This window comes from Mus musculus, chromosome 17, assembly GCF_000001635.26.
Source record: "Mus musculus strain C57BL/6J chromosome 17, GRCm38.p6 C57BL/6J".
In the NCBI taxonomy this organism is placed as follows: Eukaryota; Metazoa; Chordata; class Mammalia; order Rodentia; family Muridae; genus Mus; species Mus musculus.
The window spans coordinates 73,520,976-73,548,815 of NC_000083.6; the positions used below are offsets into that span (position 1 = coordinate 73,520,976).

Genomic DNA, 27,840 nt, shown 5'->3' on the forward strand with positions numbered 1-27,840 from the left:
ATGACAGTGCTACCTGCATCCAAATGCGACTGCTGCATCCAAGAGGGATCATCCTCACCTTGTACAGTTCAAGAGGACAGAAAGAACCCCAGGAGACAAACTGGATAGAGCTGAACTGTAACTTAGAAGGATTTTCTAACAATTTCACAAAAACTCTTAACCCACAATATGTCGGACAGTGAAAATTTCTGAATCATTATGAGTGGCTTTAGGGCAGAGACTGGACCACTGTCGTCTATCAGAGGGCTACAGGGAACACTTCTTTGCTGCTGGGAAGGAGGGCTGGAACGTCTCAGTAAGGAGTGCTGGGATATCCAGCTTCCCCTAGGCTAGTGTAGGCAGACTTAGCCTTGAACCCCATGCCAGCACATTCACAATTCCTGTTACATTCCATCCTTGTTGGTTTATAGGCTAGGGACTGGAGATCGAGATTTGTTTACTGTGCTTCCAGTCTGACCCCCACTTGGCAAGAGACCAATTTCCTGATAGATTTCTCCCCTGTACTGCCCAGGTTGGGAGAACAGATGCTACGGGTTAGGCCAAAGCCATAAATTTCTGGGAAATAATTCTTAGTGACTGAGAAAGAAAGCCATAAAACACCCTGAAGGCAATGGGCAGAAGACAACAAAGGCAGTGGCTGATGCCAGGCAGCTCAGTGCCAGGAGGAGCCCTCGGATCACTTTTCTGGCCTGTGTACTGTTCCCTAGACCCATGCTCGCACACCTCCCAGGGCTAGCACAGAGGAGAAGCACTCCACACATAATGATTCCCTCTCTTCCATTTTTCTGTTTGGTTTGCTCAACCAGTCGTCACTGTGGGCCTCCTGCATAACTAAGGCCCCAGGTACACTGAGAGATGGAGATATGCAGGACAAAGCCCACCACATGCCATCTCCAGTCCTGCTTGCGACTTCGTCCCTCTCAGGTCTCACTTCCTAGGCAGAAACTCACATGCCCATGGCGTACTGCCATTCTCAGTTACCTCAAAATAGTCACAGTACCCCAAGAGGGAAGGTTGTTACATCAAAGCTACATTTTCCCATAGAAGGGCAGGGGATAACTCAGCATTAGTAGAAGGATGAAATGGCTGTTCCATCTGAGATGTTTTCCCTGTAGCTGCAAATATAGCTGGCACTATGGCTAGGGCAGGCCACCTACGAGCCAGCCCCTCTCCCTCCCTGGATCCCATCCCACTGAAAGGCGAGGGTAAATTGTCTCTTGGTTTTTGTGGTGATTAACCCAGCACGACGATGAGAAGGGATTGCTCTCTCATCCCTCTGCCGCACTTTTTCTCTTCTCAGTCTTCTTCAACTCCAGATTCCTAAGTCCGCTGCTTCCAGTTCAAACCTGCATCTGGCCCCACGAACTTGGCATTCATCTTGGTTCTCTTGGATTTCACATCTCACTTTCTCCCTTAAGAACCTGCTTGGACAGGTTTCCCTGGTACTTGGTGTCTATATTTACCATGGAGAAAATCTCTTGCTATGACCGCCTTCCTACAGTCACTGTTCTGGGACCCTAACCAGGCTGTTCCCTAAGTGGGTGACTCAGATTTCCCAGAAACCCCCTGCCAGGTTAAGGACACAGAATCCTCAGGCTATACTGAACTTATATAGGTCATGAGATATGAAATAGAAACTTACCAAAGTTCTCCCCACCCCAGATGTCCATGTCGACGTCATATTTACCCAGGTAATCGAACCAGGCTTTGTCGATCACGAAGAGCCCTCCGGCTATGATTGGAGTCCTGTGTGTTTGGAAGGAAGATAAGGTTGGGGAGCATATGAGGAAGTAAACTCAAACTCTGTGGTTCTGGGAATCCAGAACTCAAGGCAATTTTTCTCCTGATTTCTGGCCCTTTTCAGAAGAGCCAGTATATTTTTAGGCTATCTAAAACAAGGATCTGCTGCAGAGGTCTGTCCTCTGCTTGACAATTCCTTGACCTTGCAGTCAGGAAACATCACCGATCAACACCCCTCCAAGGAGCTCCCCCTGCCCCTCCTCCTCCAGTTCTGCTCAGTGAGGCTCTTGGAGCAGAGCTGTTAGGCCACTGCCCAGGCAGAGAAGGGCCATGAACAGCACAGCCGGGTCCTGACCTGGGCTCACTTCTCTGATCTGTGCCTTTACCTTTTGGCTGTATCTTGAATTCCCTCCCCCTATCCAAAAATAAAAGTGTAACTGAAATCCTAATTCTCAGTATCTCAGAATGTGACCTTATTTGGAGACAAGAGATTACCTCTATAAAGAGGTAACCAAGTTAAAACGGTAATTAGGGTAGGCCAATGTGACTGGGGTCCTTATAAAGAGGGAGTTTGGCATGCAAATGCAAATATGCCAAGAGGAGTGTGTGGGAACTGGAGAGGAGTTGGCAATCTGTAAAGAGCAAAGAGGCCTGGGCAGTCATCAGAGGGATCATCCCCATCTGGGGATGCCTCACCTGCTTCGAAACCATGGCATGTGTTTCTGCCATTTAAGCAGTTTGGGTATTGGTTGCTATAGCTACAGCAAACTAATACACCTTCTTGTGTGTGTCTGTGTGTATGTCTCTCTCTGTGTGTGTGTGTGTCTGTGTGTGTCTGTGTGTGTGTGTGTGTGTGTGTCTGTGTATGTGTGTGTGTGTGTGTGTGTGTGTGTGTGTGTGGTGCCTCCTTTAACCTACTGTGCCTCTTGTTTGTTCAGAGAGATGCCAGAGAAGCTGCTGAGAAAGAGAAAATGTTCAAGAGGCAGGTAGACAGGAAGAGCAGAGCTGACCAGGTAATTCTCTAAGAACGAGGACAGGTGTCAGGAAAATTAATGGCTAGGGCTGTGAACACCCAGGGCCATGTTTCCTGCTTTAGTGTGCTCAGAGAGCAAAGGGAGTTTTGTCTCCACAGCCAACCTGGAGGGCAGGTCAGAAGGTTGAGTTTGCCTTTGCTAGGACTACTTGCTGCTCCTGGAAGACTGCTCTAATCCTGGAAACACTACCTCCCTGATAAGCCACATACATAAGGACCAGTCCCAAGACATTTTCTTTCTATAGATGGGAGAACCCAGGTAGTGCCATCTTTGCCCACGCTTTGATCCTCTCCTCTGAAGCACCTTCATGGACTACCTTCCCTCCACACCCAAAACCTGTTCCATGGACTGACATAGAAGAGCCCGGTGCTCAGCCTGGTGGCAGGCAGCTCCTTTCCCTTCAGAGATGAAGGACAGTGTCCTGAGTGTTATCCGGTTCTACTCTCCCTCCTGGATTCACTCCAGATTCTGCAGGTTGGAAACTGGAAGAAGAACTAGTGGACACATGAGACACAAGTCTCACTTCATAGCTGAGCGCTGAGTCTCCTCCCACTTGTCTAGTCCACCATCATTGAGCTCTCTGCTACCCCTCGAATCTTCAATTCAACATAAGTCAATTCAATGAATAATCAAACAGCTATAATGAGGGAGGGGCCAGAGACACAGGTGTTCTTGAATAATCTTGAGCATTCCTAAAGACTGGATGGAGAAATTCCAGTCTACTGGCCTTGTCTGTGGTTATTTAACCAAGCCAGATTCCCTCTGCTGTTCTCTGAGGCAGAACTGCTTGAGTCTGAAGGTTCCCAAGAGGCCTCGGATGAGCTTGCTAACCAGTCTCAAGTCTAACATCAAGTATAATATCATATCTCAATGCTGAGACCGCAGGCTCCTCTGCAGGATAGAAACTATGTTTTATTCTAAGCCAAAACCTCTCCAATGGCTGTGAATTCCAGGAAGAAAGCTTGCTATCCCAGGTGATCATGGAACTGAAAAAAAGAAAGTGTGGCAGAGCCATTTACCACATGGCCAGCTGGCTCACTTCAAGCCACCTTGTTTAAACAGGACAAGCATGGATGTGTTAAGACACGGTGCTGGTCATGCCCTCATACCAGTTTACAGTTACAGAGTGTATAGCCTCCACAAACCCACCCTCTCTGAGCTGGATCCTGGCAACCAAGACCTTGGGTCCATGGGCCCTAGGGAGAATTTCTTCCCTTACCAGAGACCCAAATGCGATGCTCTTGGACTCTTTTACATGTTAGCCACAAGGAGTCTTAAAAGCCACCATGCCATGTGTGAAGGTGAAGTGTTGGTTATCTCTCCTTGGCACAGATCTCCAAAGGACCCAATTCCTTACCCAGAAGTTTGTGTGCAGATAGAAACCTTCTAGAAAAAGAGCAGAGATTCTCTGGCCCAGGCTTTTGTTCCTGCTTTTCCACTCTTCCAAACAAACACCTAGCATGGACTTTTCTCAACCATGGTGCAGTAGGATCAAGTGGAGCTGAACCTGCCCACCCCTCCTGCAACAGCCTTTTTACTCACCGGATGGGCTCAGTAGGGTCTAGGCGCAAAGCTTTCTGCTCCAGGGAGAGCTGCTCCCACTGGAAGTGCAGGCTCCAGTCAAAGCCTAAAGCATAGCATTGAGTCATTAGATCAAATCTAGAGGCAAGCCCCAGGTTAAAGCTAGAGTTCTGGAGGCTGGGTGAGCTTCTCAGAATACCCAGAGCTCCATTTTCCCACTCCTTCTCCAGGTCCTGTGGAAACTGGTCCCAGGGACGATAAGTTCCCCTCTGGTCTGACCACAGCAGGGTCACCAAAGTTACTCTGAATTCCCTTCTCCCACTCTAGCCTATGGAGTTTCTCTGAAGCTCTCTGCTAGGTAGAGTTAAGGAATCAAGGGCAAAGGGTAAAAGGTACAGGCACAAAGGTGAGAACAATGGGCAGTTATGGGACAAAAATTATAAGTCTATGTCTTAGGAAGGAATAACTGAGGGTTTGGGTACAAACCACCTCAAAGTTAGTATTGGGTCGAAGTGAATTGTGCTCTAGGCAGAGAGCAGGGAAGGAGCATCTCTGGTAGAGGGTGGTGAAATGCCAAGATGGCAGACCACCATAACCCAGGACTTCTTACTTCCCCTACATCCTCATGTCTAGAGGCAAGCCCCAGGTTAAAGCTAGAGTTCTGGAGGCTGGGTGTCTGGCTTATATCCACATCATTTCCCTCACTGTCCCAATAGAAAAGGCCAAGCTGAACTGAATTTTATTACAAGATGAAGACCTGGACATGCCATACAACCAGGAGGTCTTCCTTCATTTTTCCCACTTTGAGATGAGATGATGGAAGAGGAGGAGGAAAAGGAATGAGGGTAAGATCAGGAAGAGAAAGACTGAGAAAGCAAAAGAGGAGAAACAAGAGAAGGAGGGGAAGAGGGAGGAAGAGGTGGTGGTGGAGGTAGGAGAGGAGGGAAAAATATTAGCTCACTCACCCCCTCTGAGCTCTGAGGCAGACTCAATATAGTTGAAGGTATCCAGGTTAATGATGTCAATCACAGGGCACACAACCCTTGTGTAGTCCTGTAAAACAAAAACCTTCATTCAGTTTTCAGGGAGGACCTGCTGACTGAGAGTCAGGGAACTTGGGAAGCTGGGGGTGTGATCAGCTAGTGACCCTACTCTGTAGTCATATGAGGCAAGTCCAGGCATCCAGAAAGGGAACCTGGGCTCCCAAATTCTTTCACCTGAGGCCTATGGTTCTTAGACAAGCTAATGAATAGCAGTTCCTTGCAGTAAGATACATAGCTATATTTCCAGTCCTGAATTCCAGCCTTTGGATCAGCTCAGTACGCCACAGGCTACTCCCATGTACACATTCATTCAGTTCATCAACACTCCTTCCTTCACGTTTTGGTTTCTATTAACAGACCATCCCATATCCTCTTCCCCTAGCACTCAATTAAGATTTACCCTGTCCATCAACCAGACCAGGTCCTGGTTCTGACTCTAAAGCAGTGTCTCTTGCCCTTCCTAATGCTGCAAACTTTTAATACAGTTAGTTCTTCATGTTGTGGTGACCCTGGCCATAAAATTATTTTCATTGCTACTTCATAACTGTAATGTTGCTACTCCTATGAATTATAATGTAACTAGCTGATACGAAGGATGTCTGATATGCAACCCACCCCCCACCAAAGAAGCTGAGACCCACAGTGTCAGAACCACTACTTTAATTCTTCTGAGTCCACACTGACTCTTGCGTAGAGAACTGCAATGGACCTCTAAGCCCTCCTCATCTCTGTTTCCTTTCCTTCTGTGTATGGCTGCCTATGCTCTTTTTTGCTCTGCCAATCTGACCATGCTACTCAATTGCACAGTACTTTAATCACCACTAACATACGGTACATTTCTGAACACTGACTCTAAGGCCATCCAAACCTGCTTCCATGTATGAGTGCGAACGTGAGGCAATTTTTGAGCAGAACAGGCATCACCAGAGGCTGGGAAGGGTAGTGGGGCAGGATCACATAGAGATAATTGATAACAGGCACCAAAATCCAGGGAAGGGAGGCATAAGTCCTACAGTTCTCCAGCACAGCAGAGAAGATAGAGATTTTAATAATTTATTATATGTTTCAAAATGTTAAAGAAAAGATTTTGAATATTCTCAACACAAAGAAATGATCAATGTTTAAGGTGACAGAAATGCTAATTAGCCTAATTTGATCACTACTTCTTGTATACAGATATGGAAATGTTGTCCAGTACCCCATACCTTAGTACCCCATGAACACGTAGAACTATTGTGTCAATTTTAAAAAGAAGTCATGCATTTTGCTTTGCAATTTCATCACTTAACCCTTCCTCAGTCTGTAGCTATCAAAGTCATCAGGTGAGAGGGTCAGAGAGATGGCTCAGTGATTAATAGTGCTTCCTGCTCTCCCCAGAGGACTTGGGTTCCATTCCCAGTATCCACATCAGCAGACTTACAAACACCTATAACTCTGGCTCCAGAGGATCTGATGCCTCTGGCCTTCATGGGCAATGGGTACCTGCACACATGTGTATGTACACATACTCACATTCAGATGCACACATACACATAACTAAAGATAAATTAATATCTAAGGAATCATATTTTCAAAATAACCAAGCCTACATCCTCAGTTCATGGGGGATATAAAATCAATTGTTTGTCCATCATAGGGGAATATACAACCGGGCTATCAGCCCAACCGTGGTATAAATGATCTGGGAACATGATGACTCTTGGATCTTACGTTTAGTGTCAAGTGGCCTATAGAGGCTAGCTCATCTCAAGGAAGCTATCCTATATACCCACCATCCTTGGGCTATCTCAGGCTTCAGGAACTTCTGCTTCTCCTTGAAGCCTTTTAGTTTCCAGGTTCAATTTTTCTCCTGCAAATGAGGTTGTCTTCCTATTTTAAACTCAAGAATCACTGAGCACTTGATTCTAAGTTCACAGACTTAATTTGGCCCCGAGCCTCCCACATCCAACTCACGCTGACAGTAACAAGGTGCTGCGGAAAACCAATCGGCCCAGGTGGCAAGGGGTGCTTGGTGCCAAGGTACCACTTCTGCTGCAGGGACGTTCTGAAATTGTCAGCTGTCAGCACTGCACCTGCCTGGGTGCCACGGTCTCTTTGGGGGCTACCCTCCGGCCATTGATGTGTGTCTGAGTGCCATACTCATATCATTTTATTTTTATAATAAAACCAAAGGTTCAGAGACATATTCTGCCAGTCTGACAAAGTCTTCATTCTCTCTTTCCCTGTGTTCAGGGACTTCTGCAGCTGCACAGATTCCTTCAGTGACCCATACACAGTGAAGGATTTTAAACACGCTCAGAGGCATGTCTAGTCCGTGCCCAGCTGCTAGAGATAACCTTTAAGCCCTTGAAACATCCTGCCTAGCAGACAGTCATCATTTACCTGGGAGTCTTGGGTCACACTAGATACTCTGTGCTATCAGTGTGGTGTATGGAAGGGGTTTGTCCCAGGAAGTACCAACTTGATCTCTGTAGCCACATGGTGACCATGAAGGTTCAGGTTCATGTAGGCGACTGAAGGCCAGTTAGAGCGCTGGATACTAATGGGTAGGTGAGCTTCTCTGGTTGTCACACTGCCTGTGCCCCCCCCCCCCAACCATGGGCTGTCTGTCATACGGTTCTTCCAGAAGAAGCAAACACTGTCTCTGCAACCCTTCTGGAAGAGGAGAGCTAAATAATCATGATGGAACTTTCCACAGGGCCCTCCCTCCTGCTGCTGGTAACCTGCTTCCTTTTACTGTAATCAATGACAAACACAAAGTAGGTAAGCTTTGCTGACTTGTAAATCCTTGCATTGAGCCCAAGAATGGTCTTGAGGACTTAGTCTATAATTCTGTAATTCTGTTTTGTTTTAGTGGAAATGAAACTCTCTTCCTTATTTAAAAATCAAAATGAAAAACCAAGTCTAGAGCCTTTAGTCTCAGCCTCTGCAGGGGTCCTTCTCCACAGCTGGGACAGACTCCCCTGTCAGGAAATGAGCACTCCCCTACATGCTGTGAATGGGTGATCAGAAACTTCTAGAAGCACTCTGTCAGGCTGTCACCAGCACTCCTGAGTTTTCTCCTGGTATAGGAGTTGTCATGAGATAAAGATGAGTAAGGAGACGCCACAGTTGAGGAAAGATGAATGGATCGTAGAGTGATTTGATTCAGGGTCTAGAAACAGTCTAGGAGGCCTTTTAGCTGGCCTGGGGGGAGGTGTAATGTATTAGTTAAGTTTTCCTCCTATGACCAAATACTTGACAAGAAGCAACTGAAAGGAAGGATCTCTTTGGGCTCTGTGTGGCAGGGAAGGCACAGAACCAGGAGCTCTTGTAGAAGCTGGAGCGTGAGGCTAGTTGCTTATATCTCCTTAGATCAGACAGTAAAGAGAGATTAATAAGAAGAGGGGAAGGCTACAACCCTTAAGACTCACCCTCAGAAACCCACTTCCTCCCGCTAGGTGCCTCCTCCCGCTAGCTCCATAACCTTCTACATCAGTACCACCAGCTAGGGACCAAATATTCAAATACATAAGTTGGCAGAGGGTGGAGGATCAGTTTACATTCAAATCATTCATTTTCAAGAAGCTGGGAGTGGGGGTTCATTATCGAGGTGCTGCCGGAGGTGGGGTGGGGATGCATTTGTTGACAAAAATATCTGGATTTCTACTTGGATTCGCTCATGTAGAAATGTGAATGATCTTACTAGATTGGCACATTCTGTGGGATTTTGTTTGTAAATCTGTGAAGCGAAGGCAAGTCGTTGTTATTTGTAAAATGACCCTGCCTTTTTAATAGAGCTCGAGTAAGAAAGCAAGAGAGGAAAACATATGCAAAGGTGTTGATGGATACATAAACTATTATTTATATACATTTGCTGAATGTTGAAAGGATGGAGAATTCTTGAAATCTCCTTCCCATCAAAGAAATACAAGGATAGGAGACAGAAGAAAGAAGCTTACGTTAAAATGCGTTCGCACCCCCCTTCCCCAGAAACCAACTTGGTGAGTGTTTCTAGAATCAAGTAATTAGGGGGAAGAGGAGGGAAATTAGGGAGTTGCTACAACTGAGGATGGCAGAAGGGAGCCCAAGCCTAGCTTCTTTCTTATTTTGCTCTATTTTTGAAAATCTCAATCTCCAATTACAGCTTAAAGTTTTTCCATTTTCCACCCACAAGACCAAATCACGTTCTATGTGGAGACAAGGCTATACAAAGAAACCCAGAAACACAGCTGGAATGCTTACCCATTCCCTATCGGTGGGGCTGTCCCAGGGCCTGCCCTGTCCTATAGCATCAAGAGGCAGGGCTTGCAAGGGAATCTTAGCAGCCTGCAGAGGGCCCTGTAGGCTGATCCTGCTGCATGTCTCACTAATCTTCTCACTGTGAAAGGTTGAGCTCAGAAGGTGTTAGGGACCAAGGAGCTCAGCTCCATCATGGGGCCAAATGACTCCCAGAGGAGTGTTTGGCTGCAGGAAGTCAAACTGCTGTTTGAAAAAGCAAAGACGCCTGCCAGCCTGTAGGCAAGGCTGGTTGCAGATAGAGAAATGAGAATATCTCTCAGGGAGTTCTTCCACATGGACTTGGAGCCATTGGGGTAGAGAGGGCTTCAGACTCGTGAAGGCTGAACTTCCTTAAATCTCCCCAAGACTGGTTATCTACTGAAGATGCCCATGAGATTGGGTACACCTCTGTTTTTATCATGTGTGGAAGAGAAGCTCATGAGGTGCCGCCTCTCACTGTTAGTCTGCGGGCAGCTAATGAGTGTTGGGGGGTGGGGGGCTGAAACTCATTTTCCCCAGTAGTGTAGCCACTGGTAAGTTCCTACGTTTCAGTAACTAATCCCCCACTCATGTTCATACAAGCAACCTTAGTTAAATACAGCAAGCAAAAAAGACACACACACACACACACACACACACACACACACACACACACACACCAGGTGTGTTGGTGCAGCCTGTAATTCTGACACTCAGGAGGCAGATCTCAGGGCCTGCCTGATCTACATAGGGAGTTCCAGAGTAGTGAGAGGTACACAATGAGATTCTGGAGAGAGAGAGAGAGAGAGAGAGAGAGAGAGAGAGAGAGAGAGAGAGAGAATATGGGGGAGAGAGAATATGGGGGAGAGAGAGAATATGAGAGAGAAATATGAGATAGAATATGGGAGAGAGAATGAATATGGGGGGAGAGAGAGAATATGGAGGGTAGAGAGAATGAGAGAGAATATGATAGAGAAATATGAGAAAGAATGTGGGAGAGAGAGAATATGAGAGAGAGGATGGGAGAGAGCGGGGGAGAGAGAGAGAGAACAAGAGGAGAGGATTGAAAGAAAGATTTTAGTAGGAGAGAGGTAGGGATGAAAGAGAGTCACAAGAGATGCCCCAAAATTCGGTGTATAAATGTATGAAATTGTCAAAAAACAACAAAACTAGAAAAGAATTCTTTAAGTACAATCATCTTGGGGACCCCTCTACAAGAAACATCTAATTCCAGCCATCTGGGTCCTTAGGATATATCCCATGAGCACTAAAACAGTCACACAAATAAAAACTTACACATGAGTGGCTATAGCAGCATTACTGTTGGTATCCACATGTGGATGAGGACATACTCTGGAATAATTATTTGGCCATGAGAAGAATATTGGCATGCTACAGTGTGTGTGTAGTTCAAATATATGTTGGGTAAGATAAGTCGGGCTCAAAAGGCCCTCTCCTATGATTCTAATTTTATGAAATGCACAGAGCAGGCAGGTCCCCAGGGGACAAAGCAGATGAGTGGCTACAGAGGCAAGGAGGAGGAAGTAAGAAGTGGCAGTTAACAGATGTGGAGTTTTCCTCTGAAGTGCGGTGAACACTTTATAATTAGACCATAGTGAGAGTTGTACAATCTTCAAACTGCAGTTTGAGACAGTTAAGATGGTCAATTTGGTTACATGTCTCTCACATGTATGTGCATGCACACACACAATGCATCTGCTATTCTGGCTAGGGTTAAATTAGAGAGTACATGAAAGTGCTTATGGGTAAGAGGGGGGGGGCAGAGCAGAATACAAGGCTGGGTAAATACAGGGTGATTACAACTACACTAAAAGATGCTTCTCTGAAGAGAAAATGATCCTAAGTGGGAAGAAATGAGGCTGCGGATGTCTTTGCATGACAGAAGTCTGCTTGATTAGTTTTCATTTTAGTGTTCCATATTTCCCCAAATGTCTGCAGTAACTGTAGGATACTTTTGTGATGGAAAACAAGGGGTCCAGGCCTCTTTTTCCCCATCTTCACTTCCTGGGCCACAGGGTTTCCACAGTACCACACCCCTGGCTTTAAGTCTACTTCTCTTTGGTATGACCTTGGCTGAAGTAGGGAACATAGCCTCCCATTTCAACTTCTTCTCCAAAGTTAGTGTCCATGCCCTCTGCTCTTCGCCTTCCTTGTGGTTTTTCAGCCTTGGCCTTCAAACCCTGTTTGCATACTTTAGTTTCTTCTTGGCTCTGCATACAGGCTAGCAGGAGGTTGCTTTCACTAGTCCTTGGCTCCTGAGTAACTCACAGGCACCAAGACCTTCCTAGGGATGTAAAGGTTCCCCCTGGAGGGGGCCGCTCAGCATCTGAGAGCTCTGCGAAGCTTCCCTGTGTTTCCTTCTCATGAAGAACTTTCCTAATGTCAGAGTTTCATAGCCCAGTGGCTCTCAACCTTCAAGGCTGTGACTGACCCTTTAGAACAGTTCCTGATGCTGTGCAGTGACTCCCCAGCATAAATTTATTTTTGTTACCACTTCATAATTGTAATTTGGCTACAGTTATGAATCATAGCATAATTATCTGTGTTTTCTGCCAGTCTTAGGTGGCCCCTGTGAAAGAGTCATTCAAATGCCACTCAAGGGGGTCTCGGCCCACAGGTTGAGAACCTCAATCAAAGCACTTCTACTCATGGTCACCTGGAATGTGTTAGTTCTTTTTCGACCAGCACAGCACGAGTATGCTGGAACCATGTCAGACCTACTAAGTATCAGTGAATATCTTTCATATAGCCCGTTTGAGACTCTTTCCCAAATAGGCATCAATCGATACCAGCTAATTAGCTAAGGGGTAAGTGGTGTGTCTACTTCTCTACTAATTCCAACGTGCCACCACCTCAATATGCCAGGCTTCCAAGAACAGCTTTCAAGCAACGAGAGCCCATCTACAGCAGGTAAGGTGGTGATAGGGAGGGGACTAGTTCTCAACTGCACTTGGTATCTGTGGAGCACTAAGAGCTAAACTGGGAAGAGGAAATGGAGGACAAAGTAGGCAATGGTTCCTTGGAGCCATCCTGGATGAGTATTCAGGTGGGAAGACTTTGACAGCATTTTGAGGAGGAGAAGGAGGAGGAGGAGGAAGGTTTGTGGGAAGGAGAATAAGGTGACCAGGGACAAGAAGGATTGGGTCAAAGGTGGGGCTCTGGCTGGGGCTGGGGCTGGGGCTGGGGCTGGGGCTGGGGCTGAGGATGGGCAATGGGTCAGTCAGTAAAGTACCTAGTAAGGTATGTGCTGTACAAGCCCAATGATGTGAGTTCGGATCCCCAGGATCCGTATAAAAGGCTAAGCAAGGTAGCACTTGCCTGGAACTCTAGTACCAGTGGTGTGGTGTATGCGTGTGGTAGGAGTAATGGCGACAGGAATATTCCTGAAGCTTGTCACATTCCCAGGTCAACCTGGTCAAACTGATGAGCTTCAGGTCCGGTAAGAGATCGTGTCTGAATGTAGGAAGCAAAAGAGGAAACACATTCCATATTGGTCCTTGGCTACCATGTGCACTGGGGTGTGTACACACCATGTACACATACAACGCCCCCTCCCCACCACACACACAGATAGGACACTGGCAATGTGATGGCAGGATTGGGAACAGCACATCAGTGCCAGCACAGAAGCCAGGGGAGCCTGGAGATGTTGGGATGAGAATACAGAGGGTAGGAAGGCTTCTGGAAGGGTCTTTGATGCCAAGAAAAACCCTCAGTCAAATGGCCTGCTTGTATAAACATTTCCCTGCTCAGATCCTTCTGCCTGATTTATATGGAGAAAAAAATGTTTGTTCTGAACAATGCTAAGGGACTAACACCCAGTAGGGACTATTCATCAAGAATAGTCCCTAGTGGGTGTTGACAACTAGCCCCATGTGTGAGAGCTCCGTCAACCTGCTGAGGATCCTCCATCCAACAGACAAGTGGCAAGGCCTCCCTAGTTCTCTTTTGAGCAGTTTGCCCACTGGGCTCTTCTCCCCTTTCAGCAGTGTTATTATGCAGGCAGGAGGTGAGTGGTAACGAAGAAGAGCAGGAAACCAGCCTACTCCAGGCCATGGGCTGCTTGGCTGCTGCCTGAGATGCCATCCCTAAAGAATATTAAATCATGTCACCTAACAGTCGGGACATTCTTTTCTCATCTGTGAAATAGGTACACGCATTACCAATGTCTGACTCCACTTCCCACACTGTGTAAGGCAGTGGTCTAGGAGGTTCAGGTAACACCAGCGTCTATTACTGACAATGTGCTCTGTAGTGATCCAGAAGAACGGAAGGGTTTCTCCGCGAGGACAACGTAATGAGGAGAAGAATAAACATGCACTTTGCTTTGTAGATTGGTGGCTGAAGCACAGAAAAAGCAGCATACAGGATCTCAGAGTAATTCAAGGGTGAGCTGAAAGGGTCTTCCATTCTCAGCACCTGGCCTCCTGGCTTAGCCCGCAGGTGTTGTGTGGTAACGCATGTGGTAGGAGTCATGGACGAGACAGACTCCTTCCATGGGTGGATGGGAAGACAGAGGCCCCTGGAACTGGCTCTTTCTGCTCCTGTCTCCCTACAGTCAGCATTCGGGAGGATAACCCTACCCAGAACTCAGATACAGTTCCAGGTAATGTTGTTCTCTTGTCCAGGACACTGAATGCTACCTGTTACCTCAGCTTGACTCACCTCTTTGACCCTGTGTAACAGGGGCTGCAGCCAATCCCTGTTCACCTCACAATGGCTGTCCAGGAAGGTCAGAGTGGTGCCTTGGGCAATGTCAGCACCTCGCATCCGAGACCGGACCAGACCTGGATAGTGAATGAATGCCCAGATGGGTGTCACTGTTGCTCCAGTGACCAGCAAGATCACATAAGAGTCATTCAGTATGTCCTTGAACCCCCAGACACATAATACCACTCCTATGCCCCACACACCACTCGTGCCAGCTCTGCCCCATGGCTCAGCCTACCTTGCCGCTCATTGTTGCGCAAGCACTTCACCTTGGGCAATTTGATGAGTTGCTTGCAGTCCTCGGCTGCAAAGACAAAGGCCTTGCTTAGAGAGCACCTGGGATGTGACCATGGACGAGCAAATAGGAAGGGTCAGGAAGGTAGACTTACTTGCCCTCCCCACCCTGCCTGCAGAACCTGGTCCTCAGTTCAAGGTGTTTCTCAGTCATGGAAGGGGAATGACAGTCACTCAGTAAAGTGACCTCAGCTGGGCCCATTTGGAACAGGTCACCACACAGCTGGACCTGCATGCTTTCATGGAAATGGTCCAGATGTGGATCCTTGGGCTGGTCATCCCAGAGCCATCTCCGTTGCTACACACCATTGGGTTATTAACTCAGAGTCTCTTCACCACAGTAAGTCTAGTTTTAAATGCCTGGAAGCCGGCAATGGAAGAACTTTGGACGTTGCTTTTAGAACATGAGGGCCACCAGAGTTTTCCAACACAACAGAGCTGATAATGGGTGGGTGGTCTCCAGCCTGACGAACAAGAGCCCCAAGGCCTTTCGAGGAAGGGTCCCACTGCCTCCTTTAGAAATGGTTGACTGAATAGAACTACAAACAGGACAGTGGCTGTTAGAGGTTGGAACTGGCACCATGGATACTTGAATCTGATCTTTCTAAAATCATTGTGACTTTCAGATGTCTAGGGATCCCAGCATGTTTTACTTGGGAAACTGGATCAAGGAGAAAAAGTGGGTGGGCCCTGGGTTCTTTTATGATATAACTACGGAGATGTGACTCAGGAGCTGATGATATCCAGAGAGTGGAATGGCCCAAAGGCCCACACGGTCATAGGTGTGTGTTGGGATATCCCATGAGATTCTCAGTGTCAAGGTCCCTCAGAGAGAGGAACACGGCAGCCTCAGTTCCTATGGGCATATTAATGCAGCATCAACATCAGGAGTTTGATGGGGCTTTGGGTTCTAAGGATGGTCCTTTGAATTTGTGGTTCCTCTTCCTTTGTCTAGGAATGTAAGTTAGAAGCTAATGGCACAGATACAATATTCACTCATCCACACATGGACACTCACTCCCCAACCATCCTGGGTGGGAATCTAACAAATTTAGGTAACTAAGTCCTCAAAAACTTACAGCAGAGAGCAGCAAAAGTTTTCTCAAATATAAAGTTGCTCACTTTTTGAAGCTTAGTCATAAACACGCAAGTCTGCTACCCAAGTTAGCTTCCCTTCACCTCTAGAGTCTCAGTGCCCCCCCCCCCCCATACACAGTGACTAGGACCAGACATTTCTGACTCCGTTGTCAATAATCAATGGTACTTACGGTCATTGCTAAAGTCATCCACTAATATGATTTCCTGGATCAGATGCATAGGGGTTCGGTTTAACACACTGTGGGAAGAAGAGAAATTATGACTTCTACTAGATGCAAAATTCATGTACCAACTCCATTTTATAAATATCATCACATAGGAGGAATGAAGATGTAGGGGCACCAGAAGATGCCCACTCATCCTGTTGTTACTCATCCAGGGCACTGAGGATATAATTCTGCCTTCTTCATTACAGTAAGTGCTATGCTGCCCAGTGACCCACTCAGACAGAAAACCAGGTGGTACCAACGACAACCCTCCTTCTCCCCAAACTCCAGTCTACTACTTCTATCTGGATCTTACACTTAAACCACTATCACCTTGTCTGTGTCTGTTCTGGTCCATCCTCTTTTATGGGTGAGTGAACAAGGCCTTACTGTACAGCCCAGTCTGTCTTTAAACATCTGATCCCCAAGTACACGATTATAGGCACATCCCACTATCTTTCACTCCAGTTTGCCTACTTTTATTTGGATTATCACTGTAGCCTCTACCTGCCCTAGCTCTTCTCAGTCCTAGGCAGTTTTCCTGGTGGCCTTCAAGTGACCTTTAAAACGCATACATCCAATAGTATGGATTTCCATGTGGCCACAAATAAATAGATGAAATCCCATTGTGCCTCCCCCACTACCTACACTGCAAGCCCTCAGCATGATCCACACCACACCCTCGTATCCCTGAGCTGACCTATGCTGCCCGCAGCTATTCACACCCAGCGCTGCTGCCTGAATTTCTTCTGCTTGTTCACTATTGAGAGCCTCTTCTTCAAGGCCTTGAAATGGCCCTAAGCTGCCCACAAGGGCCAGTTCAAATGTCGTTTCCTCTCTAACAGCTTTCCAATCTACTTAGGGGGAATTAATTGTTTCCTCCCTTGGGATTCTTTCACAGGTTTTTAGCTGGAGCCTCTCACAGCACTCTTCCCTTCCTGACACTGGCAGCTGGTTTTACACCTTACCAGGCAGCCTCCTGCCCCTGTAACCCTGATGTCAAGGTAGAAGCCCTGGTGAGAGAGGAAAACACTCTAAAGAGAGACACTTGTCTCTCCCTCCAGCTATCAGACAGTCACTGAATTAGTGTTTAACAGACACAGAGAATCCAAGCTTCAGGTTGACCTCCAAATTAAGAATACAAATGGCTTCTGCCCTGTACCTATTAAATGAGTGGAACTAGGGACAAAACTCTGTCAGGCCAGAACAAGTATTCAGCTTCACAAATGCCAATCCAAAAATCCCTGACATTTCTTTTCTCTTTCAGATACTGGAGATCTTTGTATGTGTACATGCGTACATGTTTGTGTGCATGTGTGCGTGTGTGTGTGCATGTGTGTGTGTGTGCGTGTGTGTGTGTGTGTGTGTGTGTGTGTGTGTGTGTGTGCACTTGTGTATGTGTTTGTATGCATATGAAAGTGGAGGTCAGGATTCAATGTTGGGTGTTGTGGTGGCTTGAATGAAGACAGCCCACATAGGCTCATAGGAAGTGGGACTTTAGAAGGTATGGCCTTGCTGGAGTAAGTCTGACCTTGTTGGAAGGAAGTGTGTCACTGGGGGTGGGCTTTGAGGTTTCAAACACTCAAGCCAGGCCTAGTGTTACTCTTTCTTCCTTCTGCCTGTCAATCCAGACGCAGAACTCTCAGCTACCATTCCAGCACCACATGTACCTGCGTGCTGCCTTGAAGACAATGGACTATAACTTCTTAATTCTAAGGCGGCCCCAATGAGATGTTGTCCTTTGTAAGAGCTGCCACCACGCTCATGGTGTGTCTTCACAGCAAGAGAAACCCTCACTAAGAAAGATAGCTTCTTGAATTACTCTCACCTTGTTCTTGAAGGCAAGATCCCTCACTAGGTAGACATGGAGTTCAGCAGTTTGCCATGACTACTGACCAGCAAGCCCCAAGGGTCCTCTCGTCTCCGCTTCCCAACATTATCACTATGGAAGTACACACAGCCATCCCATCCCCGCCTTTTTTCATGGGTGCTGGAGATCTGAACTGAGGACTTTATACTAATTCGACAAGCAAGTGCTTCTCCGGCTGAGTTACTTCCCCAGCCCTCGGGGAATGTTCCCCTGAGGGGATATTATATTCCCCCGAGGGGAATAATACAAAACTATTATTTAATATTTCCCTCAAAATTGTTAAACAGATTTAGTTCCCTCTCTGCCAAGTTGGGAATGTTTTGTTAACTCTAAATCTACATTTTCTTTACTTATAATAAGGATGGTAAAATAATTTCCCATAGAAAAGTTGTTTTTCACCTTCCCTATTCATTGTATTAGAGATAAAGTTCCAACGGCTGCTAGCTATTTAGCAGTGTTTCTTTAAATAACAATTTTTTACCTATTCTTTGAGATTAAAGAAAGCATGTATAAACCCTGGTTCTCCCCTCCTGACTCCCTCTGACCTCCTCAAATGTTCTCCTCCAAACTCCATGTCCCACCCCCTTTTGTTCTTTATTTATAGTCATTCACTGAACCCATTTAGTGATGCTCATATTCACATAGGTATAACATCATCATCACCAAGGATGGACAGACCAGCAGTGGTCACACCTCTCCCAACAGCTATCAACTTGCCAACAGCACTTCAGTTAAGGGTGGGGCCTTGTGAGCCCTCTCGGACCATGCTTGGCCTTTGACTGGCTTGGTCTTCTTGTGCAGGTGACCGTAGCCTTCTGAGCTCACGAGTGCAATGTCCTTGTCATGTCCAGCATTTCTCAGCATTCTTCCCCACCTTCTGACTCTCACACTCTTTCCATCCTGTCTCCTGCTTGGGAGAGGGGCTTGACACAGACTCTCCACTTAGGGTTGAATGCTTAAGACACTCAGTCTCTTCGTTTTGCCTGGTCGTGCATCTCTGCATTTGTGACTACCTCCTGACAGAAGGAGCTCCTTTGACCAAGGCTGAGACTTGCAGAGAGCCTGGGTCACTTTCAGGCCCCACTCTGGGCCCAGTGTTGTGGGACTCTCCCCATTAAGGAATTTAAGACAGAATGCCTTACCCCATTTTTCTCAGACTGGACCTGACCTAAAAGCCATCTCTGTTAATAGAGAACCTGACACAGTGAAGGTAACTTGGGAACCAAATCCCTTTGCCCCAGAACAGGATGGGTTAACCCACCTCAATGCTAAATTTACAATATATTATAGCCTTTGTTTCCTGGACTACTATAAATTACCAGATGACCACAGGTTGGTAAGGAGGGAATCATGCTTCTCCTCACACCTTCACTGATTTCTGTCTCTTAATTTCTTTTGGAATGCTGGGGAACTATGGGGGTTGAACTGGAGAGCCTAGCAATACCCCTGGAGATGGTAATATCCCATCCTTTGATCTGGTCTATATGTTGGAAGGATGTCTAGTGCACACCTCCTGTGTGCTGGGCACTGAGTACTGAATGAAGAGCGCCAGGGAAGTCAGTTCCACCCCCCAGAAGCCTGTCCTTCAGCATTATAAAGCTGTTATGCTTGGGACAAGTGACTTCGCTGCTATTCTACATAGTAGTCGTATTTCTGCTTCACAACAGCCACCGCAATACACTCGGAGTCCAGTGTATAGCAGAAGCAGGGTGTGGGTGGGGGGTTTCTGAGCATCGCTTTCTCAGATCTGCTTGAGCCCTGTTTCCAGTACAGCCCCACCCCTCCACCCCCCTTTCTATGCAGGATGCAGACTCTAGGAGAAACGAACTTTGCCTGGAGCTACCTTTATTTATGAAGCCTCAATTCTCACCATGGCAACTAGAGTAAGGTGGAGAGAGGAACCCCAACACAAAGCCCGGGCAGTTGTCATTGTCTATGGGGAGGTAGGGGACAGGGTAAGGAAGGAGGCTGAAGCCTCTGCCAGTCAGTGGTGGGAAGAGACTGCTCTCAGTGATTGTCCCAAAGAAAACACAGCAAACCCCAACCACCAGCTCTCTAATCAGGGCAGGAGGGGAGAGGGAGGCAGACAGAGGGAAAAAAAAACCTGCTTGAAGAATAACCTCTAATGAGGTTTGATTACACTGGAGCTTCTACATTCGATTCCCCCCAAATCCCCGCCGGCTCTTTGAAATTCAAGAGTTCTCTTCTGTGAACATCAAAGGGTAAATCGCGTGTAGCTCTGAGCAGGTTGAACTGAGAGATGATTAGCGAATGAAAAATGTCCAGGGTTTAAAACAGAGGGGGTGAAAAAAAAACAGAAAGGGAAAGAAACCGTCAGCAGTAAGTGCTAATTAGACCATTTCCTGCTAACACCTGGCTTGCTTGTGCCTCTGTCGTCAGAGCAATTGAAGTGATGGTCCAGGTCTTCCAAAAAGTGCCTCTAGGCTCCGAGGGCCTGAGAAGAGCTTGCACTCTGGGTACCTAAGGTGGCTGGAAAAGAAGGTTAAGTCCAGCCCAGGGGCCGTGGTTCTCCACAGGACCCCTCCTTTCAGCACCCCCCCCCCCACACACACACACACCAGTTCCTGTCATCTAAAGCTTGGCTGTTTTGCTCTCTGCCCTAAGTCCTCCCCACAGCTTCTTCAGTGCAGGCTTCTCACCTGCTGCCCCTCAGCATAGCAAATCCTCCTGTTTCCCCAGGGCCCAGCCAGCCAGAGGGTTTGTCTTGCTTCATTTTGGATCTGTCTCCTTCATGCAGTTACAATAAATAGAATCTATGACTTCCTCTGCTACCCTGGATTCTGTGATCTAATTACTGGATCTGTGTGTGTGTGTGTGGGGGGGGGTGTCCCAAGATAATGTCAGGGTATTTTGGGGAGTGCTAAGTAAGCCCTACAACCTGCTTGCTGTGTAGTCCTGAATGGGTCTGCTCCCTGCCTCCGTTCCTTCTGTAATTACCTTTCTCTTGTAAAAGCAGGTGATATTAATACTTGACCTACTTCACAGGCTTTTGTGCGTTTGAAACGAGGAAATCTATTTGAAATTGCTCCGTGAACTCCACAGTGTTATATGCAAGACAGGTTTTATCAAACGCTCCATAAATACCAACTGAAAGAAGACCCAGGACCTGCTGACCGTGTGCTTGTTCCGGAGTGAGACAGATTTGGGTTTGAGTACATGTGTGGGCAGCCTCTCCTTGTCCGCAGGAGGGCTCCAGTCAGCTGAACTAAGCCTTCAAGCACCACGGTTCCCCGGCTTTGTGAGCGTCGCTTAGCACCATGCCTGGCACATGGCAGTTGCTCTCGGAATGTGGGCACTGATGATAGATTATTGAAGCTACTAACATCAACAGACATGATGCACAGCTGAGATTCTCAAAGCCTGAGCCCCGAGCCAGCGGCATCGCCACAGCCTGGGACTTGTTAGAAGTGCAAATTCCCAGGCCATATTCCAGACTCACTGAGTCAGAATCTCTGAGGCTGGAGCCCAAAGAAGCATGTTCTAGCAAGCTCTCCAAGAGGCTCTGGCATCTCCTTACACTGGAGCACCACCACATCAGAACACAGTTATCTATCAGGACCGGAGGCTCATAACCACACTGATGCCTCCCCTGCGCCAGCAATAGGTCCCAGTCTTTTGCTTACTATGATTAATCTTCATGGGCACATTGGAGGGATTATGAGACACAACTAAAAAAAATTAGTAAAACATCCTCTGAGCATGTCTGAGGAGGTGTTTCCAGGAAGATTGCCATGTGGATTATCCAAGTGGGGAGGGAAGACTCAACCTCATGTAGGCAGCACCATACCTTGGGCTAGGGGCTCAGACAGTACAAACCTGGAAGGAGGAAGCCTACTGGTGAACAGATTGACAACTCTTGAGTGGGTACACATACTATGGCTGTCCATGGATGTCAAATGTCATTGTCTTCAGTCTTAAATGTGTAATCATACCAGTATGTCTGTCTCCAGGGAGCCTTGTGGATGTCAGTCTTAGACTGGGGCTGTGCCAGTCTTCTCTTAACTCAATTACATTTATCTATCTATCTATCCATATATTTATTTATTTGTGTGTGTGTGTGTGTGTGTGTGTGTGTGTGTGTGTGTACCTACCAAGGCCCTTATATAGAGGACAGCTTTCATGAGTTGGTTCTGTCCTTCCAACATGTGGAACCTTTGGATTGAACTTTATTTCCAGACTTGGTGGCAAGTGCCGTTACTGTTTGAGCCATCTTTCTTTCTGTGCTCCCCACTCCTACCTTTTATTCTGAGGCTTCAATTTTTTGGACTGGTTTCTCTGGTTCTCCAGCTAATAGCCTACTATAGTTAGACTATGGGGCACTGATCTTGTAAATTAATCTAGTAAATTCCCTTTTATAATCATAGATGTGATATGTTCGATCCTGCAGAAAACAGTTAACCTTTTAGCACTTAGTTTTCTCTGAAATCATCTCAGAGAATTAGTAGTAATCATAGTTGTTATTTAGCAGAATGGAAAACAGAGGCAGAGAGGTTCAGCTCTGGGTCACACAGCTGTTACAGTCAGAGCTAGACAAATATGGCCCCAGAAACCAAACTCTTAACTACCTTCACCTGGAAAAGTGCCCCGCTAGGTCTAGAATCTTACCAGTGAGACAGAAGGGTTGGGATATAAAGTCATGGACCATGCATGTTCTTTAATCCTGTAGGAGGTGAACGGTTTACAGTTTCTCCAAGCAGTATAGGACAGACAGCCTGACTCTCTCACACAGATCGCTATCTGCTGTACCACTGGAGAGTTCTTCAGGGCTTTCTTTCTGTCCTCTGGAGAAATTCAACAGTTCATCAAGGTTGCAATTCTCACCATCATCCTTCCTATGATGCTCCCACCAGGCCTGAGCCTTGTGCCTTTACAGCGCCCAGCTAGGAAGCAAGAGCACACTTGAAATATGGAGGGAGTCCTCATAGAAGCCATCCTTTCCTTGTCCCCTCTGTATGCCTACACTGATTTGCAAACAAACAAGGCACTTCACTATCTATAGTGACACTCTGGTGACACTGATAGTGACCTGGAATGTGTGTGTGTATGTGTGTCAGGTTATGTGTGTGTGTGTATGAAGAACTGTTGCCTTATTGGGCAATCACATGTAAAATGACATGAATACAGAAGCTAGAGAATGGTCAGTAGCTGGAGAAAACAGACAGCCATGATGTACCAAAGACATGTGGGATGCAGGTGAAACTGCTCTTTCTTTTACTTGGGTGGATCCTTTCCTATAAGGGATTCCTTGGCCCTACACTCACCAGTTAGTGACCTGTGCACATAAGATGTATTATGGCCCCTTGGATTAAGCCTACTGCTGAGCTTACTGCCCTCCACCCAGAATTCCCCACTGCCGTAGCACATAGATGTGGAAGAATGGAGACAGTGTTGCTTGCCTATTGGAGATGAAGAGGGGAAGGTTTGCTGCGACTCTCTCTGGTCATCTGTGTATCAGACAACCTTCCCACATGATGCCCAGCAAACTATATGTCTCTGGGACATGAAGTGTCATAGTTAGGGTTTCTATTACTGTCATGCCCAAAAGCAACTTGGGAAGGAAACGCTTTACTACATCTTGTGACTCTCAGGATACATTCCATCACTGAGAAGAAGTCAGGATAAACTCCTAAAGTCAGGAGCTGATAGAGAGGCCATGGAAGAGTATTGCTTACTGGCTTGCTGATGTCAGGACAGACCTCTTCCAACAGTAACACGTCTGAGGCTGAGTGTCAAGGTGGCCAGGAAGCTCAGGAGAAGCAGGATTGGAGTCGGCAGTAGATGCCCAGAAAGCACACATTAGTGATTGACTGCCATTGTCTCCACATCCCAACACTGTCTCCGCTTTGGAAAAGCATAACAGGATGAGCAGCCTAGGGCACACACTCAAGTCCTGATCCTAGCCAGAGGCTGGGGATGGAACAAGCAACCCATCTGTCTGAGCTTTTTCTTCATCAGTTGGGATCGCAGCAGCCCATGTCTTCAGATAGCCTAGCGTAGAAGGACAAAGGGCCTGTTATCCATTCCTCTGCTTGATTTCTGAATGTTTGCAAGTGACCAGACACTCTTGGTATCTGTCTTTCTCTTTAAAAATGGGACGATGCCCTCTCTCATCAGCATTGGAGGAGTGGCAGAGGGGAAACATAGGATGTATAGACTGGTACCTGGTATGTGCCTGCAGGATGCCCAGGGAGCAGTCACAAGCTTGACCAAGTATCAGGCTAGTGTTGACCCATAGACAGGAAGATGGCTTACCTGCGGATGGTTCTGAGTAGAGTGGAACGTGCCTCGTTGTGGAAGGTGATGATGATGCTGGTGGGAGGAAGGTCCGTGCAATACACAAGCAGCGAACATCTGGCAAACAAAACCAGATGATAAGTAAGACCTTAGAGTACAAAACAGAACTAAGCGCCTGGGACTACGGGCTTCATCTGAGAATGACTGAAGTTGAATGTCCACCACCTGGGTAAATCCTGGGCTTGGAATTTAAACAGGAACAAATATGATCACTTACAAACTCCTGAGTTCAAGGACAGCATCTCCTAACAGTGGGATGAGCCAAACTTGAACTCTACTCAAAATCTGGGCCCTTTCAAGTCTTCTTGCCCAAGCCTCTGGCCATACAGCAGAGCCAAGCCAACAGAAGCCTAATGATACTGACTTCTGGACCAGCAGCTTCAGGGGTGGGTCCGCTCTGATGGCTGGCTTCCTGTCCCCCACCCCTTCCCAGTCTGACTTCCTTAAAGAAGCAGAGCCCTACAACCTCAGCATAAGCCATACAGTCTCGTGCTGAGAAATCACTTGCTTTCACATGTCCAGGATTATTTTGTATGACTATTACCTCTGGGGTAATTTCAATTTAATACCTTGCCTCAAGTGAAAATTGTAGCCCGCAGCCTGAGAATTGCTATAATAATGAAAATGGGTTGTCCGAGTGAGGCTGGTGTCACTGGGGGCTGTCATCTGGGTGTAGGCTTCCTCCTGTTTCTCATGATTTCAGGGGTGGCCCAATTATGGGTGGGGTTTTGGAACATGAAAAAAAAAAAGAAGTAAAGAATGTACTTGGTGGGTCAGCTTTTTGCTCTTCATTTTTCCCGTTTCTTGCTTAGCTTTTAGCTGAAAGTCCAGAGACCCACATACAGGCTTTGAGGAGACTGAGTCCTCTGGTATAGTTTGGAAATAATTTGTACAAAGATGCCTTTTCAATTATCCTGGAAATAGGGCTCACATTTTAAACCAGACTCTCACACAAGTCTGGGAATGAAATACTCAAGATCTCCAGTCTTGGGCTAAAAGAACTGATGTCTACTGTGGTCACTCTAGTGATGCTGCCTTGATGGCTCTTTGGGACCAAATGCTTAAAGACTGCATGCTTATGGGATAGGCACAGGGAATCCAGGATCAGAACCAAGAGTTAGGGAAGAAGATAAGGCAAGGAAATGGCGGGGGGGGGGGGGGGGGTAGTAAGCCATGGCCTGCGGATCTTCCTGTCCCACCTCAGAGCTGCCTTCTCCTCCACACCACTCCTTCCCAGCCTACTGCAACTTTGTAGGGGAGCAAATGAAGTCCTGCATGAATATGCATTGTTAGGACATGCACATAGATATGCCCAAACCTCAGACCCATGGCAAATGGCAAAGCCTTTCTCAGGTGAGGTTCAGGACAATAACAAAGTCTTCCCTCTGGTTTAAGTGCAGATATTATGGATGACTATCCTCTAACTAAAAGCAATGTGTGCAGAAACTATCAACCATAGCTTCTTTTTCCTGGCTGCCTACAATAACCTGAAACTGCTTCCTTACAGCCACTCCCACCTAAGCTACCCCTGCCTCCTTGTTCAGCTTTATACAGTAAATTGGCCTCCATGGTTAAGATGTATAAGTTAAACATGTTGAGTGTCCAGGGTGTGGCTGGAGGTGCATCTCCATCAGAGCCATGGTCCACTGGAACCCCAGCTTTTCTGTATGCATGTCTGTCATTTCTTCATCCCTCAGTGTCCCAGATAGGTCACACCCTAAGCCATGAAGGTTGCAGCAAAGCTTCATCATTCAAAGTCTTCCTCAAGTGGCTCCTGGGGTATAAAGTCCAGATTCATGCCCTACTCTTTGAGACCCTCATGTGCTCTTTAGCTCTCTGCTGTTGCTCAAGCCATATGGAGCAGTGTCCTCCATTTCTCTACCACTTGAGGAGTTCCTAGTCATCTGTTGAGACTCGGGGTAAATGTCCCCCTTTTCTGGGAAAACATTCCATAGTCTCCAAGAGGCTAATGGTCTGTTGTTTATACTAAAGATATGGAAGATGTCTCTGTTCTAGTACATCTCATGATGAGACTGTATCCCTAACCTTACTGAGTTCATCCAGGGAAAAAGCATAGCTCAGTCCATGTTGGCATCTTCATAGGGAAGTACATGTATACCAGATGCTCTTTTATAGAGAAGGAAGAAGGTCAGGACCTACATGCCCAGGTCGGTAGGAGACTCAATACTGTCACCTGTGAAATGTGGTGAAGGCTCTCCTCCCAGACTGGCTATGAAGGCTGTACACAACTCACCCAAAGCATTTGGCAAGTGCCAAAGGAATGGAAACCGAAAATAGCTGAACCGGCCTCTAAGGCAGCTTTTCTCAACCTGTGGGTCATGATCCCTTTAAGAGCTGAACAACCCTTTCACAGGGGATGCATATCAGATATCTAGTATATCAGATATTTACATTGCCATTCATACCAGTAGCAAAATTACAGTTATGAAGTAGTGACCAAAACACTTTTATGGTGGGGGGGGGTCACCATAACATGAGGAACTATATTGAAGGGTAACAACATTTAGAAGGTTAAGAACCACTGCTCTAAGGGAGGTATGATGTGTATTGACTAGAGGTGCAACCTTACAGGGCAGAAAAAGGAAGTGAGGTCAGGGGTGCGGAAACAGAACTGTTAAGGTTGCAAGCAGCAGCTGGAACCTAGGTGCTATACTCCCAGGTCTGGAAGCTGCTGTGTCCAAAAGGGTAAACAAGCCTTGTCTGGGGTCATAGCAGGAAGCCCAGGAGCTCTGCTGCCGTGCATAAGCTCAGAGGTCAGAGGGTAAGATGGTGTTTCACATTCTCAGGTTCACATCCTTCCTCAGGCTTCTCTGCTTCTGCTGTAGCCCAAAGGGCCCAGATCCACAGCAGCCTCTGAAGAAAAGCAAACTGAGGCTCAGAACTCCCGCCCCAAAGAACACACCTGGTTCATGTATGAGATGAAGGCACTCCAGGTCCCATGACTCCTTAGCTGGTACTGGTCCCTAGTGTCACATACACTCGCTAGTTCAGGGCAAAGTGGTATTAAGCACACAGGCATCCATGTGTCCTGCAAAGGAGTCACTTGCCATCCAAGGGCTGGCCCTCAGCCTGCTCAGTGACAAGCACTACGTACTGATAATATGGACTCAAGCCTAAGAAAAATCCTTAAAGCTGTATCCTTAGAGGAGAGTCAGCCCAGACAGTAAGTGGGCTCTCTGTGGGAGGGACCTAAAAGATTAATCAAACACTGAGGTCTCTCGGGCCATGGGGGGATTGAAGAAGGCGGCCAGTCCTGACGTCTGGCGCCAGCAGATGGACGAGAAAGCATGCTGATGATTTATTAAAGATTCAGGGGGTTTAATGAAGAGAGGAGCCAAGTAGGAAAGATTGGAGGAGGGGGGATGCTTAGGTCATCTTCTGAACTAAGAGGACGCCATTAACTATGTGGGGAAATAGAAATGTGTGTGTGTGCGCGTGTGTGTGTGCGCGCGTGTGTGTATGTGTGTGTGTGTGTATCTGTGCATGTGTCTGTGTGTCTGTATGTGTGTGTGTTTGTGTGTGTGCATGCCAGCATGTGTGCACATGCTCATGTGTGTGCATATGTATTTGTGTGTGTGTGTGAAGTGTCTGTGTGCTGTTTAAGGCAAGATAATCCCACCACAGAAGCTCCTGAATAACACGTTCCTCCAGAATGATTTAAAACACAGTTTTGTGCCCTCTTCTTTTTTGAAGGACTCACTGGAGACCCATGATTTTCCTAAATTAAG

At 46.9% G+C, this 27,840-nt stretch overlaps 1 protein-coding gene across 3 annotated transcripts in view; it reads right to left on the bottom strand.

The window, feature by feature from the left end:
- The window catches only part of Galnt14 (polypeptide N-acetylgalactosaminyltransferase 14), a 218,932-nt gene that overhangs the window by 27,769 nt on the left and 163,323 nt on the right, over nt 1-27,840 (bottom strand). For all 3 annotated transcript variants that reach the window (XR_003952183.1, NM_027864.2, XM_006524940.4), the window contains exons 3-9: nt 24,050-24,148; nt 15,871-15,938; nt 14,547-14,612; nt 14,264-14,385; nt 5,261-5,348; nt 4,317-4,401; nt 1,643-1,746 (exon numbers count right to left, since the gene is read on the bottom strand). Coding sequence is in view for 2 of the 3 variants with exons in the window: in NM_027864.2 (NP_082140.2) it covers nt 1,643-1,746; nt 4,317-4,401; nt 5,261-5,348; nt 14,264-14,385; nt 14,547-14,612; nt 15,871-15,938; nt 24,050-24,148 (632 nt within the window). In the remaining variant the exon portion in view is untranslated. The remainder of the gene's footprint in view (nt 1-1,642; nt 1,747-4,316; nt 4,402-5,260; nt 5,349-14,263; nt 14,386-14,546; nt 14,613-15,870; nt 15,939-24,049; nt 24,149-27,840) is intronic.